This window comes from Myodes glareolus, chromosome 27, assembly GCF_982192425.1.
Source record: "Myodes glareolus chromosome 27, mMyoGla1.1, whole genome shotgun sequence".
NCBI classification, from domain to species: domain Eukaryota; kingdom Metazoa; phylum Chordata; class Mammalia; order Rodentia; family Cricetidae; genus Myodes; species Myodes glareolus.
This window is the reverse complement of record NC_142052.1, coordinates 22,291,567-22,308,699: the sequence shown is the minus strand read 5'-3', so window position 1 is coordinate 22,308,699 and position 17,133 is coordinate 22,291,567. Positions and strand designations below refer to the sequence as shown.

Genomic DNA, 17,133 nt, shown 5'->3' with positions numbered 1-17,133 from the left:
CACAAAAGTTCATTTTGTTTGTCAGAATTTAGGAATGATGAGTTTTGCAAGAATGTGGAAGATATCAAGATTTTTATGTGACAAAGAAAATAGAAACCTGAACATAATTAACTGTTCTTGTGGGACCAGGAAAATGAAAATGTAATGTCAGAAAGTGGGTATTGAGATCATAGGACCTCAGTTGAAAATAAACTTAATGAAAAAAATTAAGCCTGAGGTCTTTTGCCTGATTTGTGTGTGTGTGTGTGTGTGTGTGTGTGTGTGTGTGTGTGTGTGTAACAGTTCTACCTATCCTGAAACTAGCTCTTTTAGACCAGGCTGGCCTCAAACTCAGAGGAATTCACTTGCCTCTGCCTCCTGAGTGCTGGGATTAAAGGCTTGTGTCACCACCATCCAGACTTTTGTGTGATATTTTGGCTCCAAATTTTTCTCATTCTGCCTATGCTCTAGAAATTTAGTAATGCCAAATTTAAAAGTAATGGGCTAATGTCTTAAATGGAATATTGAAGCTGTTCAAAGGTTATCACTGGTGACTCATTTAGGTGTACAGTATAAAAACCCAAGTCGGGCAGAAATAAATGAAAATAAAAAGGTAGTTTCAAAGGGCATTTTGTGTTACAACAGGCAGGAATTTTCAAAGAGTTTATCATTACAGAAAAGCCATTACTGTGCAGTGGAAGCTTATCAAGGTGCCCTAAGGGTAAGACTCCATACACATAAACCTTCAATTTAGGGTAGATTGAGCAATGTGATTCATAGTCTTAGGAAGCTACTTCATTCAAAACCTTCTGCACCTGTGATCCAAGCATGTTAGTGTCCTTTGCAATTAAGAATTCCAACTTGTCATCATCACCAATCATGTGTTTTTATTTTTGGAAACATAAAATAATCAAAATTTAAGATCATGGCTTTTTAGTTTATGGTTACAGTTTACCATTGTTGCAGGAATCTGTGTTTGGTAGAGTCAGAAGCCCAGTGAGGAGACAGTGAGAGTTCATTGCATGAAGCTGTGAGGATTAAAACTGGGTGTGGAGTTGTTGGTTGTTTCTTTTACTCTCTTGTTTCTTTAGGGCCTGGCACTCAGTTCTCAAGTAAATTTCACACAGGGAGACTTATTTTTTTCCTTATAAATGCTTGACTTCTACTTGTTTCAAGGCAGGTTGTTTTTAACTTAATTGTTCTCTCTATAATTTCCCCTAGCCTTTATATTTATTCTGTATTCCTCTCTTTATTTCTTACCCCATGGCTTGCTGTGTAGCTGGATTAAAGGCTCCTGTTGTTTTCTCCTTTTGTTGCCTCTTCTTTCTTTTTTCCTCCCAGATTTCCCCTCCCATTCACTCTCTTTTCCTGGCAGCCCTGCCTATCCTTTCTTGTCATGCGTTTGGTCATTCAATTCTTTTTTAGACCAACCAGGTATTTTGTTTTATTTTTTCAGGTCTTATTTTTATTATTATTATTATTAAAAATTTTCATCTCCTCCCATATCCCTCCCACTCCCTCCACTCCCCCTCCCCCTCCCTCTCCAGTCTAGAGAGCAGTCAGGTTTCCCTACCCTGTGGGAAGTCCAAGGTCCTCCCCCGCAGCCAGTTCTAGGAAGGTGAACATCCAAACAGACTAGGTTCTCCCAAAGCCAGTACATGCAGTAGAATCAAAACCCAGTGTTATTGTCCTTGGCTTCTCAGTCATCCCTCCTTGTTAGCCACATTCAGAGAGTCCGGTTTGATCACATGCTCCATCAGTCCCAGTCCAGCTGGCCTTGGTGAGTTCCCATTAGATCAGCCCCACTATCACAATGGCAACCAGGTATTTTAAATAGGCAAAGCATCACAACTTCATAGAGCTAAACCAATGGAGCAATTTTTTTGCATCATTTAAACAAATGCTCCACAACATAAATAAATATAACACATTTAAAATTATTATTTCACAGCATACTGGGTTACATTTTGAGCCCAAAGATGTTAAGATTCCTAAGTTATGACACAACTTCAGTGGAAACCTAGCAGCTTATAGTGAGTGGAAGTTACCAAAGAGAGAAATGTGTGAGAAGTTACAAGGATAGGGCCATCTAAGTCATTACTTGGTGCGGGAGAATTATCTGTATTCTGTCAATCATTTATTTTAATAAAACGCTGATTGGCCAGGCAGGAAGTATAGGCGGGTCAACCAGACAGGAAGTAGAGGCGGAGTAATGAGAATAGGATAAGGCTAAGGAGGAGAAAAGTTCCTCAGCCACTCCTGCGCAGATCACTGAAGAGGCAGCATGTAACTTGCCCAGCTGAGAAAGGTACGGAGCCATTATGGCTAATATAGATGAGAATAATGGGTTAATATAAGTTATAAGAGTTAACAAGAAGCCTGACCTAATGGGCCAATCAGTTTATAACCTTATGGAGTCCTGTGTGTAATTTCTCTTTGGGATTTGCCGGCTGTTGGGGTACCGGGCGGGACGGAAACCCCAACAAGCCGGCCCTCATGCTACATATGGCGCCCAGACGTGGATAAATGAATCCACAGAAAGCTTGAGAAAGTTTGGGAAAGAATAGAGTAAAGTATGTTTTCTTGGTAGCAGCAATTTTTCGGTTCTGCTCTGCTTGCTAGAGGCAAGCAAATGCTCTCATATAAGAGAGGCTTCTTGACTCAGCCTTAGCTGCAAAACCTTACAGCTCATTAAGAGGTCCTGCCACGAAACACTTAAATGCTGTTGGTGAAAAGCTGAACGCATGCTTTTCGGTTTTCAGTCGTAGCAGGAAAAAAGCTGTGCTGTTTTAAAATGCCGGCTTTCTGGGCTGTCCTGCCAGGACAAACTCTGACTCTTGCAGGCAGGCAGTCCGACTGAGTGTGGTCTGTGAGCAGAATGATGCAGCTTGCTTGCTAGCAAGGACCTTGAAACACGACAGAGTTGTGGCAGTGAACACAGCTGTGGCTGGTATCTCAGCTATGAGTCTGGAAAGCTAAGGAATGAGCTGGATCTAGCTGTCAAAGCAATGGCTTTCCATATTGCTTTGTAAATTAAAGGCTCATGTGGTCAGAAAAAGAGAGATAAACAGTAAAGAGAGATTCAAAGATGAAGAAAACCTCTAAATGGTTTACAGTGTGTTAAAAATATATGCAGGTTAAAAGGTTAAAGTCATTAAAAATAAAAAAGAAAGAAAGGGAGATATAGGGTGTGGTGGTACACACCTTTAATCCCAATGCCTGGGAGGCAGAGGCATGTTGACCTCTGTGACTTTAAGGGATAGAGGTAGTTAACCTCTGTGAGTTCAAGGTGTGGTAGCAAACACCTTTGAGCCCAGTACTGGGGAGGCAGAGACAGAAGGATCTCTGTGAGTTCAAGGACAGCCTGGTCTACAGTGTTATTCCAGGACAAAGATATACAGAGAACCTGTCTCAAAAAGTAAAAGTAAAAATAAAAAAAAAGAGGTTAAAGTAAAGCCACACAAAGATGAAAAATACAAAGAGAATCTTGATACTGTATGCAATTATGCTCTCTTTGAATTGTTTGATTGTTGAGGAAGGAGCAACAACTGCTAAAAGACTTTTGTTTATAAATGCTGCTGAACTAACCCAAGATAGGTATTTTGAAAATACCTTGGCTTCAAAATTGAAGTCAAAAGGTATGGTACTTTGGAGAAGAGATTTTGCTTTTGTTTCCACAGAAAATGAGAAGCTGTGGATTCATTCTGAGTTAAGAATAATCAGGTTCCATCAAGGGAGGCCACCTGAGAAATCTCCAACAGGAACAGATGGCCAAGATGTCTGAGTTCTACATCCAGAACAGATTCAAGACTGCTGCCTGAGATGATCGAGACTCACAGGATACTCCAGTCATGACTTGATTATAACTCTAAATTTTCTTTAGGTCCCCATAAGATTATCAGCGCCCCCAACCAGCAGGAAGTAGCCTGAAATACTACGCCCACATTCCCAACAAATGGACTATGGGTATTTTCCTTTGTTTAAAAAAAAAAAAAAAAAAAAAGAGGGAAATGGTGCGGGAGAATTATCTGTATTCTGTCAATCATTTATTTTAATAAAACGCTGATTGGCCAGGCAGGAAGTATAGGCGGGTCAACCAGACAGGAAGTAGAGGCGGAGTAATGAGAATAGGATAAGGCTAAGGAGGAGAAAAGTTCCTCAGCCACTCCTGCGCAGATCACTGAAGAGGCAGCATGTAACTTGCCCAGCTGAGAAAGGTACGGAGCCATTATGGCTAATATAGATGAGAATAATGGGTTAATATAAGTTATAAGAGTTAACAAGAAGCCTGACCTAATGGGCCAATCAGTTTATAACCTTATGGAGTCCTGTGTGTAATTTCTCTTTGGGATTTGCCGGCTGTTGGGGTACCGGGCGGGACGGAAACCCCAACAAGCCGGCCCTCATGCTACAATTACTAGCAGTGATTGGTCTATTCCAGGGCAGGAGAATAGCTACGTGATTGGGTGCTATAAGGGAGAGCATCTGTGGGCCTTCCTGACCTTGTTCTAGTGACTAAATCAGGAACTGAGACAACATCTGTGTGTTGTCTTTGCCTCAATTCCCAGAATGGAGTTATGTTTGAAGATTATTCACAAGGACACAGGAGGATGAGCAGTCAAGCATATATGTGTGTGGGCAACTGTCCTGTTTCAAGAGAGAGTGAGTGTAAGGTTTTAGAAAAATGTCTTATGGCTGAGGGGGCTTACAAATGCATTTAGAGTCTTTCAATTCATTTTTTATTATTGGGTGATAGCCATGGAATATAGGTTTTTTTATATGTCAAGTATATGCTGCTGTGCTGAGCTTTATGCATATCTTGAATTTTATACTTTGAAAGCGGTTATCACTCTGATTCCCAAGATGCCATGTATTTATGACATTAACACTGCCTGAGCCTTGTGAGTCAGTTAATTGCAGGTACTTGAACTTTGGCTGGCTTGTTATGCTTGATTTGATATTTTTAAAAAATCACTATGACTATTTTATATGTCTGTATGGATATTCATTATATGGGTACCTGGTCATCAAGGTGGTCAAAAGAGCTCAGAATTCCTGGTTGTGGAACAATGAAAAGTTGTGGTCCCCTTGTAAGTCCTGGAAAATGTGCCCACCTCCATTCAAAACCAGCAACAACTCTGAATTACTCTGCCCTCTCTCCAGCTCTGTGTTGATTATTTATGACCAACATTTATATTTCTAGTGCTTTCATCTGTCTATTTTAACTGCTTTATACATGAACTTCCTTTCTACAAAATGTTATTGGAATTACAGTTTAAATTATGGCACTTCAGATGTCTGGAAGATGAATTCAGAACTGGAGTGAATGCAAAATTATTTGTAAGAACTTCAATAAACGCCTTTCAGTTCTTTCTATCCCACTTGTTTGTTTCACTGATTTTTGCAATGGAGACAGTGTCTTAATGTGGACTTCTACCTGTCTTGGACCTGATTACACAGACTTTACTGACATTCAAGTCTAAGACAAATATACTCACCTCTGTTTTCTGAGTGTTGTGGTTAAAAGAACAATATACCGATACATGCAGAGTGTCCATATTACTTTTTTTGTGTGGTCTGTAACTCTTTGTACAATTTTCTCATGCATACTCTATATTGTTGATCTTTTTTGTTGTCTCTTCCTCTCAATAGACATTGCTCTTATGAGGTGGTATCCCATACAAAGGGTACAGAAATGATAGAGTTGACTCTGCATTTCAATTTCCCTCTAAAGTTACTGTCTATGCCATGGAATAAGAGTAAGGAACACCAGAATCATATGTCTGTACTCTGAAAGAAGTATGCATTTCCAACTTTGTCACTGTCATGCTTTCCATTTTCCACATGTGTGGTATATTTTAGAAGGCAGTGACCTATGATGATGTGCATATCAACTTCACCCGGGAAGAGTGGGATTTGCTGAATCCTTTCCAGAAGAATCTCTATAAAGATGTAATGCTGGAGACCTACAGGAACCTCATTTCTATAGGTAAAAATGAATTTCCTTTCTGTTTCAAAATATGGAAACAATTTTTCCTTGGTTAAGGGTGTTGTTCTGCAACTTGATTTAAAAATAAGAATCAGATGAATAAACCAGTCATAGTTCTTAGGTGCACTTAAGATAATTAGCTAAATGTTGCCCATTGTTAAATGATATAACATATTTTCTGGTCCTGTATTTTAGGATACATTGTGGAAGACCATATCACTGAAGAACATTGGCAATGTTCTAGAAGACATGCAAGGTAATTTTCATGTGCATGTTGATAACAGTGTGTCTCTGATGAGATTGCACTTCATCCTGGAACTTTTAAGTAAAAGCAACAATGCAAATAAGCACAGCTTTAAGTGCATAGATGGTTATTAAGTTCTCACAAATCTATATACCCCAGTTTCATGTATGTGAATTATTCTTCCTTTCCTATGTGTATCATACACTACACTTGATATAAGCTTATGAGCATAGGGATATGGAAAGATTTAACATACCTCTCTTTAAGAACAAAAAGAAGGTAAGCAGTAGTTCCCATGTAGAGTATACTTGTTGAATTTGATTCAAGTATACAATACTGATGGTAGAAAACCATCAGTATTAATATATGAACATTACAAAAATGCCCCATGAGTTCTAGGTCTATGTAAATACTTCTGAATATCCTAGTTCACCTAGCAAATGTAATATGATTCACAGTATAGTAAATTTATGAATGTAATAAAGTTGGTAAAGTTCTCAAAGTACTCAGTTGTCTTCAAAAATGTGAATAATATCATATGAAAATATTTTTGTCAATGTGAAAAGGTAAACCATGAAACAAAGGAATTTATCATCATACTAATTTTTTGATGCAAACTGACCCCTAATTAAAAAGCAAACATTATTTTAAACCAAGTTATGAAACCTTAATAACCAATTCCTCTTTAAAATTGGAATAAGTTATAAAATTAATTTATATAGATATAAGTTTTAACAGTGTATTGAATGTGGTAAAGCTTTAAAAAGTGCCAATTATCATTGCAGGATTGAAAGAAATCAAAATGGACAGAAGAAACTTTCAGGGTATACTCCCTGTGTTAAAGCCTTGTCTTATGACACTCACCTTCTAAGAATTAAAAAAACAGATGCTGGAGAAAAGTGTTCTAAATTTAAGCAGTGTGGTAAAGCCTTTTTTTTATCACAGTCCTTTTCAAGTGCTTAAAAGAAAACACTCTGGAAAAAAATCCTATGAATATAGTCAAGGTGATAAAGACTTTGTTGTCTATGAAACTCATCAAAGTCATAAAAGAACACATTCTGGAGAGAAACCCTATGAATGCAATCAGTGTGGTAATGCCTATGCATGTCAAACTGATCTTCAAAATCATAAAAGAACACATGCTGGAGAGAAATCCTATGAATGTAATCAGTGTGGTAAAGCCTTTGCACGACGCGATTATCTTCAATTGCATAAAAGAACACATACTGGAGAGAAACCCTATGAATGTAATCAGTGTGGTAAAGCCTTTGCACAATGCCATTATCTTCAATTGCATAAAAGAACACATACTGGAGAGAGACCCTATGAATGTAATCAGTGTGGTAAAACCTTTGCACAACGCCATTATCTTCAATTGCATAAAAGAACACATACTGGAGAGAAACCCTATGAATGTAGTCAGTGTGGTAAGGCCTTTTCACATCACAGCAATCTTCATAATCATAAAAGAACACATACTGGAGAGAAACCCTATGAATGTAATCAGTGTGGTAAAGCCTTTGCACAACCCAATTGTCTTCAATTGCATAAAAGAACACATACTGGAGAGAAACCCTATGAATGTAATCAGTGTGGTAAGGCCTTTTCACATCACAGCAATCTTTATAATCATAAAAGAACACATACTGGAGAGAAACCTTATGAATGTAGTCAATGTAGTAAGGCCTTTGCCCAGCACAGTCATCTTCAATTGCATAAAAGAACACATACTGGAGAGAAACCCTATGAATGTAATCAGTGTGGTAAGGCCTTTACTCAACACAGTGCTCTTCAAAACCATAAAAGAAAACATAGTGGAGAGAAACCCTATGAATGTAATCAGTGTGGTAAAGCCTTTGCACAACACAATTGTCTTCAAGTGCATAAAAGAACACATACTGGAGAGAAACCCTATGAATGTAATCAGTGCTGTAAGGCCTTTGCTCAACAAAGTCATCTCCAATTGCATAAAAGAACACATACTGGAGAGAAACCCTATGGATGTAATCATTGTGGTAAGGCCTTTGCACGTCTCTGTCATCTTCAATTGCATAAAAGAACACATACTGGAGAGAAACCCTATGAATGTAATCAGTGTGGTAAGGCCTTTGCTGACAACAGTGTTCTTAAAAAGCATAAAAGAACACATACTGGAGAGAAACCCTATGAATGTAATCAATGTGGTAAGGCCTTTGCATATCAAAATAGTCTTCAGTTGCATAAAAGAAAACATACTGGAGAGAAGTAAACCTTATGAACGTTATCAGTGTTGTTAGGCCTTTGTACATCACAGTAATCTTCAATTGCATAGAACAACACATACTAGAGAAAGCGCCACAATGATTTCCAAAGTGGTTGCACAAGTTTGCATTCCCACCAACAATGGATGAGTTTCCCCTTACTCCACATCCTCTCCAGCATAGGCTATCATTGGTGTTTTTGATTTTAGCTATTCTGACAGGTGTAAGATGCTATCTCAAAGTTGTTTTGATTTGCATTTCCCTGATCCCTAATAATGCTGAACATGACCTTAAGTATCTTTTGGCCATTTAAATTTCTTCTGTTGAGAATTCTCGGTACAGATCAGTACCCCATTTTTTAATTGGGTTAATTAGAGTTTTAATGTCTAGTTTCTTGAGTTCTTTATATATTTTGGAGATCAGACCTTTGTCTGAAGAAGGGTTGGTGAAAATCTTCTCCCAATCAGTAGATTGCCTTTTTGTCTTAATGACAGTGTCCTTTGCTTTACAGAAGCTTCTCAGTTTCAGGAGGTCCCATTTATTCATTGTTGCTTTTATTGTCTGTGCTACTGGGGTTCTACGTAGAAAGTGATCTCTTGTGCCCATGTGTTGTAGACTACTTCTTACTTTCTCTTCTATCAGACTCTGTGTGGTCAGATTAATACTGAGGTCTTTAATCCATGAGTTCTGTTCATGGTAATAGATAGGGATCTATTTTCATTCGTCTATTGGTTGACATCCAGCTATGACAGCACCATTTATTAAAGATGCTTTCTTTCTTCCATTGTATACTTTTAGCTCCTTTGACAAAAATCAGGTGTTCATAGGTTTGTGGATAAATACCTGGGTCTTTGATTTGATTTCATTGGTCAACATCTCTGTTTTTGTGCTAATACCAAGCTGTTTTCATTACTGTAGCTCTGTAATGGGATTTGAAGTCAGGGATGGTAATGCCTCTGGAAGTAATTTATTGTATAGGATTGTTTTGGTTATCCTGGGTTTTTTGTTTTGCCATATAAAGTTGATTATTGTTCTCTCAAGTTCTGTGAAGAGTTTAATTGGAATTTTGATGGGGATTACATTGAATCTATAGATTCCTTTTGGTAGAATTGCCATTTTTACTATATTGATCCTCCCAATCCAAGAGCATGGGAGATCCTTGCATTTTCTGGTATCATCTTCAGTTTCTTTCTTAAAAGACTTATGATTCTTGTCAAATAAATCTTTCACTCCCTTGGTCAGAGTTACCCCAAGACTTTATGGTATTTGTGGCTATTATGAACGGTGATGTTTCTATGATTTCCCTCTCTGCTTCTCTGTTCTTTGTGTATAGGAGGGCAACTGATATTTTTGAGTTGATCTTGTATCCTGCCACATTACTAAAGGTCCTTATCAGCTGTAGGAGTTATTTAGTAGAGTTTTTGAAGTCACTTATGTACACTATCGTATCATCTGCAAATAAAGAAAGTTTGATTTTTTTCCTTTCCAATTGGAATTCCCTTGATCTCCTTATGCTGTCTTATTGCAATTGCTAGAACTTCAAGCACTATATTAAAGAGGTATGGAGAGAGTGGGCATCCTTGTCTTGTTCCTGATTTTAGTGGGATGGCTTTGAGATTCTCTCCATTTAATTTAATGTTAGCTCTCAACTTGCTGTATATTGATTTTTTTTTTTTATATTTAGGAATGAACATTGTATCCCTAAGCTCTCTAAGACCTTTATTATATAGGGGTGTTGAATTTTGTCAAATGCTTTTTCAGCGTCTAATGAAATGATCATATGGTTTTTTCCTTCAGTTTATTTATATGATGGATTATGTTGATAGATTTTCATATGTTGAACCAGTCCTGCATCTCTGGGATGAAGCCTACTTGATCATAATGGATAATTTTTCTAATGTGTTCTTGGATTCGATTTGCCAGTATTTTATTGAGAATTTTTGTGTCAATGTTCATGAGTGAGACTGGTATGTAATTCTCCTTCTTGGTTGTGTCTTTGTGTGGTTTTGGTATCAGAGTAACTGTAGCTTCATAAAAGGAGTTTGGCAGTGACTCTTCTGTTTCTATTTTGTGAAACACACTAAGGAGTATAGGTATTAACTTTTCTTGGAAGTTCTAGTGAAATTCTTCATTGAAACCATCTGGTTCAGGGCTTTTTTCGGTTGGGAGGTTTCTGATGACAGCTTCTATTTCCTCGCACCTTACACGTCTATTTAAACTGCCTACCTGGTCTTTTCTTAATTATGGTATATGGTATTTATCTTAAAAAGTGTCCATTTTTTTTCACATTTTCCAATTTTGTGGCATTATAGGCTTTTGTAGTAAGATCTAATAATTCTCTGAATTTTTTCTGTGTCTGTGGTTATGTCCCCCTTTTCATTTCTGATCTTGTTAACTTGTGTGCTCTCTCTGGCATTTGAATAGTTTAGATAGGGATTTGTTAATCTTGTTGATTTTCTCTAGTAACCAGCTTTTTGTTTCATTGATTGTTTGGATTGTTTTCTGTTTTTCTATGTTGTTGATTTCAGCCCTCAGTTTGATTATTTCCAGTCTTCTACTCCTCCTGGGTGAATCTGCTTTTTTTTTTTCTAGAGCTTTCAGGTGTGCTGTTAAGTCTCTAATGTGTGCTTTCTTCATTTTCATTATGTGGGCACTTAGTGCTATGAACTTTCCTCTTAGCACTGCTTTCATAATGTCCCATAGGTTTGAGTATGTTGTGTCTTTATTTTCATTGAACTCATCATTGAATTCAAGGAAGACTTTCATTTCTTTCTTTACTTCTTCCTTGACCCAGGGATGATTCAGTAGTTGACTATTCAGTTTCTATGAGTTTGTAGTCTTTCTGGGGTTCAAATTGTTGTTGAATTCTAACTTCATTCCATGGTGATCCAATAGTACTCAGGTGATTACGGCAATTTCTTGGTATCTATAGATGTTTGCTTTGTTACCAATTATGTGATCAGCTTTTGAGAAGGTTCCATGAGATGCTGAGAAGTAGGTATATTCTTTTCTGTTTGGGTGGAATGTTCTGTAGATGTCTGTTAGGTTCATTGGGTTCATTATATCTGTTATTTCTCTTATTTCTCTGTTAAGTTTCTGTCTGGTTGACCCGTCCATTGGTGAGAGAGGAGTGTTGAAATCACCCACTATTAGATGGTGGGGTTTGATGTATGCTTTAAGTTCTAGTAATGTAATGTTTCTTTTTCATATGTGGGTGTTTTTATATTAGGGGCATAGATATTCAGGATTGAGACTTCCTCCTAATAAATTGTTCCTGTTATGAGTATAAAGGGTCCATCTCCATCTCTTCTGATTGATTTTAGTTTGAAATCAACTTTGTTAGATATTAGAATAGCCACACTTACTGTTTCTTTGGTCCATTTGATTGGAAAACCTTTTCCCAGCCCTTGACTCTGAGGTAGTATCTGTCTTTGAGATTGATGTGTGTTTCTTGTAAACAGTAGAATGTTGGATCCTGATTTCATATCCCTTCTCTTAACCTGTGCCTTTTTATAGGTGATGAGTCCATTGATAGTAAGTGATATTAATGACCAGTGATTGTTAACTCTGGTTATTTTTTCTGGTGCTTGTGTTTGTGTGTTTCCCTTCTTTGAGTTGTGCTGGTGGAGGGTTGTCAGATTCCTGTGTTATTATGGGTGTTGTTGGCTTCCTTTGCTTGAGCTTTTCCTTCTAGTACTTCTTTAAGAGCTTGGTATAATGGGATGGTTGGGATGGAGGAAGGCTGGATATGGGAGCAGGGAAGTAGATCTTAATTAAGGGAGCTATTTTAGGGTTTCCAAGAGACCTGACTCTAGGGGGGTTCCCAGGTCCAAGGAGATGTCCCCAGGCTGTTCCTTGGGCAGCAGAGGAGAGGGTTCCTGAACTGGCCTTGTTCCACAGCCACACTGATGATTATCTTGCATATCACCATAGAACCTTCATCTGGCTTTGGCTGGATATAGAGACAGAGACCCACATTGGAGCACTGGACAGAGCTCCCAAGGTCCACATGAAGAGCAGAAGAAGGGAGAACATGAGCAAGGAAGTCAGGACCACGAGGGGTCCATCCACCCATTGAGATGGTGAGACTGATGGGAGCTCACAAAGGCCAGGTGGACTGGGAGTGATGGAGCATGTGATCAAACTGGACTCTTTGAATGTGGCTGTCTATGAGGGCTGCCTGAGAAGCCAAGGACAGTGGCACTGGGTTTTGATTCTACTGCATGTACTGGCTTTGTGGGAGCCTGGTTTGTTTGGATGCTCGCATTCCTAGACCTGGATGGAGGGGGGAGGACTTTGAACTTCCCATGGGGCAGGCGTCCCTGAATGCTCTTAGGACTGGAGAGGGAAGGGGAAGGGGAGGGAAAAAGTGGGAGGGAAATGGGAGGAAGGGAGGATGTGGAAATTTTTAATAAATAAATAAATAATTTTTAAAAAGACCACATACTGGATAGAAACACTATGAATATAATCAGTGTGATAAGGCCATTGCAAGTCACAGTCTTCTCAATTGCATTAAATTGAGCAGACTCAATAGCTGGGCAGTGGTGGCACATGCCTTTAATCCCAGCACTCGGGAGGCAGAGGCAGGTGGATCTTTGTGAGTTCGAGGCCAACCTGTTCTACAAGAGCTAGTTCTTGGACAGACTCCAAAGCCACAGAGAAACCCTGTCTCAAAAATCCCCCCAAAATTAAAAAAACACATTCTAGAGAAAAATCCTATGATTGTAATTGTTTTGGTAAGTCCTTTGCAAAACACAGTCATCTTCAAATGTACAATAGATCACAGAGTAGAGAGAACACCTATGATTATAGTCAGTGTGGTTAGGCCTTTGGTGACCACTGTACTCTTCAAGGTAATAAAAGAACACAAAATGTAGGAAAACTTTATGAATGTATATCAGTGTAAGAAATACTTTTCACATCTTATTCATCTTCAAATTCATAAAAGAACACAGACTGGAGAGATAATTGTGAATGGAATCTGGTAAATCCTTTGTCACACTCAATTGCAAATACATAAAATACACCATCTTGCAGAAAAACTCTATGAATTTAATGTATGTATTCTTCAAAACCATGAGAAAAATCATACTATAGTGAAACTCTGTGAGTTTATTGTTTTAATGTTTTGTACTTCATACAGGAGTAAGACTTTTGTGTGTAATCAATCTGATAAAGCTTATGCATCCTAATCATTTGGACTTGTCAAAGAAACTGAGGACTTATTATAACTTATTTTTTAAAGATCTTAAGCCAACACACATACAGTCAGTTAAGCAACATCAGTTATTGTGTAGAAAAAAAATGGATTATGTAAAAATCTGTTCAAGCACTATATCTCTTTTTTTATAACTGAATAGTACCTTTTCTATAAGAGCTCTATCAATTAAATATTCTTTATTTTTATTTAGGTTTTTATTAGTAGTAGTAGTAGTAGTAAAAATTTCCATCTTCTCCTCTTTCCCTCCCCCTCTCCCCACTCACCCTCCCTAACATACTATTCCAAAGGGAAGTAACATACAATTGTTACTTCCCTTTGGAAACCCTTGTGAGGATTGAGCTCATCCCAGATGTGATAGATCACTTAAAACTTCTCTGGCCACAATAAAGTTTTTGTTTCACATCTCTGCAACTCTAACTGCAAGCAGACAATTCTTTGCTGCTGCCCCATTTGCATGAGCATGTTTCTCTGTAGGATCTCTGCCTACGCAAGCATGCATGTGCCCTCTGCAGTAACTGCTGCAGGCTGTGGTCTAGAGAATAATGAAGGAAGGTGGTTAGTGTCATGCCTCTCCTTAGAGAGGCTTTTCTTTTGGGACCCAAAGTTCTAGAACTGATCCAATAAAAATTCACAGTAGACCAAAGGCAGAGGCTGCCTACTTCATCTCTTTCAGAATAAAAAAAGAAGGTGAATAGACAAAGATGTACAGTAATGACAAACAAACAGGTACTGGTACCGCTTAATATTTTTAGAAACATAATCACATAAAACAGCAACATAATAGCAGTCAAAACACAGACCAAGAGAACAAGCAGTCATTCATTCACACACACACACACAAACACCTTTTTAAAGTTCTAGATTTATATTCCATTCTGTAGGAAACCAGGAGCACACATCTTTTATACATTTCAAAAACTGAAGCAATTATTGTTGTCTTTCCTTAGTACGCCTGACCTTTAAAATATCTATAAGTCATATACAAACACCTGTTTGCTCTTTTCCTGTCCTATATTTACCTTTTAAAAATTATATACAAGTTACTTCTTATTTTACTATTACTTATTTTACAATTATACTCATTACTTCTTGTTTTTCATGCTATGCAGCTAACCTCTTCTTTATATTTACACAGTGCAACTGTTGATACTCCCGGGATATCCTTAATGCACCTCAGAGCACCCTTGGAATTTTCAGTGTCCCAGTGAAGATGCCCCTCTCCAGAAAGCTGCACAACTGGATGTCACCTGTAGGAGCTGCTCCTACAAGGTCAGCCAAGGATCCTAGATAGGGGATCCTCGAGGCCAAAAAAAGTCAGAAGAAGCAGAAGACAGGATAGAATCGGGAAGTGTGTCCAGTCATGCTGAAGCAGCCAAACAGCCCAGAGTTTCTCTCAGAACTTCCTTAAATAGAAAAGCAGAAAAAAGGCAGAGCACAGATAGTCAGTCAGTATCTGACCACAAGGTCATTTCTGTCTTTGAGTTAGCAGCCTCCCCCACATTTAAACAAAGCCAAACCCAATTTTCCATATCCATTAAATTATCATCTGTGGTAAACCAAGGAACATATTCCTTGATAATTTCAAGACACATCTCTAAGTCTGATAGAGATACATGGGCACCATAAGTTTCCAGTAAATACTTAGGCATAGATAGATGCAGAGAAATGTTACCTTCTCCCATTACCCTGTAATTAATTTTCTTATTATCCAACACTCCTGTCATTCTTTTAGGGTCCCTGTTTCAGGTGCCAATAGTTGAGGTCCCTTCCCCAACTACCTCGGTTATGGATGACCCTGGGTAGTACCACAGAAATCAGAACACAAGGGATGCAGAGTAGAAGATACAACTGCATACTTTATTGCATAGCCAGTGCTCTCCAATAATACTCAAATCACAATCCAAGCTAGGGTCTCATATTACTTGAAATGGTTACAGAAACTACCAACTTTGTTACAAATTATTTCAAGAGTTTTGTGCCCTAGTTAATCAAAACAAGAAGCCTGTTGTTATGCAAATAACTTTAGCTGTAATATATAAAAACACTTCACCAATAATCAAACAACAACCTAATCATAGCGAGTGAACTATAGTGCACTTCTGTGTAGTCAATGACTGACTATTGGCAGGGCATTCTACTGATAGAGGAGTTATGTTTCCTCCTTACTTGGCATGCCAAGTATGTCAGCAAGAGTGCCACCTCAAGTCACCCCTGCACAGAGTTTCTGTGAAGTTCAAAATAGTCCTCCACAGTGAAGTTGTGTTTCTGCATTAACATTATCTTTGACTGGACCTACTGAACCTCTGATTTCTTCCTGTCCTTGAGTTGTTCTCATGGGTATTTTTGTTACAGTCACTGGAACCTACAGCTCTTTATCCACTACAGTTATTTGTTGTAGATTTATCTCAAGTTACTTTTTCTGTATTTTAAAATTTTTCATACCTACATACCAAAGGAAGACATGAAAGAGGGGAATTAAGAAAGAAAGAAAGAGAGAGTAAGCAAACTGAGAGAAAACTAGATAACTGAAAGAGTGGGTAGGTAAGGCGAACCTTCAAATGTTGCCCAATATTGCAGCAATTAATAATATGATCACTGAAGAGGGAGCTTTGATTCAACTGAGATACTTAGAGTACTGTATACTTTCTCTACTCCAAAATTTAGTAATCAAAGTTAATACACTTAGTAAACAACAAATGACTCTATTCACACATTGAAGTTACTTATTTTTCTTCTTTCTGTAATTCTGTTATGACTGCTAAATTGCTTGAAACATGACTTTGATTGCACTTTTACTTGTGCCAGTTTCTTTAATATTATGATATCATTCACAATGTTCTTAGCAGCTTGAGGAGGAAAGGACTTATTTGATTTATATTTTCCATTTGCAACCTGTCAATGAGGAAATCGCAGCAGGAACTAAAGAAGAGGAACATTGGCTAGTGTTTTGTTCCTCATTTCTTGCTTAGCCTGCCCAGGGGTGTCATAATGCACAGTGCTCTGGGTGCTCCCACTTAAATCATTAATCACAAAACATTCCTTATAGGTCAGATCTGATAGAGACATTTCTTTGTTGAGATTTAGTATTTCCAGATGTCAATAAGTTATATTACAGTGGTGAAAAACTAAATGACACATTACTGGGCAGAACTACTTCTCACTTTTAGTGCTTTAAGCTGTGTTGGAGCAACCATAGATGAATCTAACACTGTCAGTGAAGTCAGAGAGCTGAAAATCCAGGACCAAGATGGGGTGGACAAGAGAAGTCCATGTGATTTCTGCTGTTGTGAATCACAGTGACTGCCTTGCTCAAGATATGGTTTGATGCCTTTATATCAAGCATAGACACTTTCCTGGACAACATATTGAAATGTCAGTACTTTTGAACATGTTAGTATACTAAAATACACAGCGTTCAAGGATGACAGCTACAAAGAATAACAAATAGCTTTGTATC

The 17,133-nt window shown here is 38.0% G+C and overlaps 1 protein-coding gene across 2 annotated transcripts in view; it reads left to right on the top strand.

Moving 5' to 3' along the window:
- The window catches only part of LOC148117606 (zinc finger protein 431-like), a 59,422-nt gene extending 42,951 nt beyond the window's left edge, over positions 1 to 16,471 (top strand). The window contains exons 3-7 of one of the 2 annotated variants that reach the window (XM_087902469.1): positions 5,842 to 5,968; positions 6,164 to 6,224; positions 6,998 to 7,036; positions 12,386 to 12,534; positions 14,812 to 16,471. In XM_087902469.1, coding sequence (XP_087758595.1) covers positions 5,842 to 5,968; positions 6,164 to 6,224; positions 6,998 to 7,036; positions 12,386 to 12,530 — 372 coding nt within the window. In that variant the 3' untranslated portion in view covers positions 12,531 to 12,534; positions 14,812 to 16,471. The remainder of the gene's footprint in view (positions 1 to 5,841; positions 5,969 to 6,163; positions 6,225 to 6,997; positions 7,037 to 12,385; positions 12,535 to 14,811) is intronic. The other variant, XM_087902470.1, reaches the window with a different exon arrangement.
- The last annotated feature ends 662 nt before the right edge of the window (positions 16,472 to 17,133 follow it).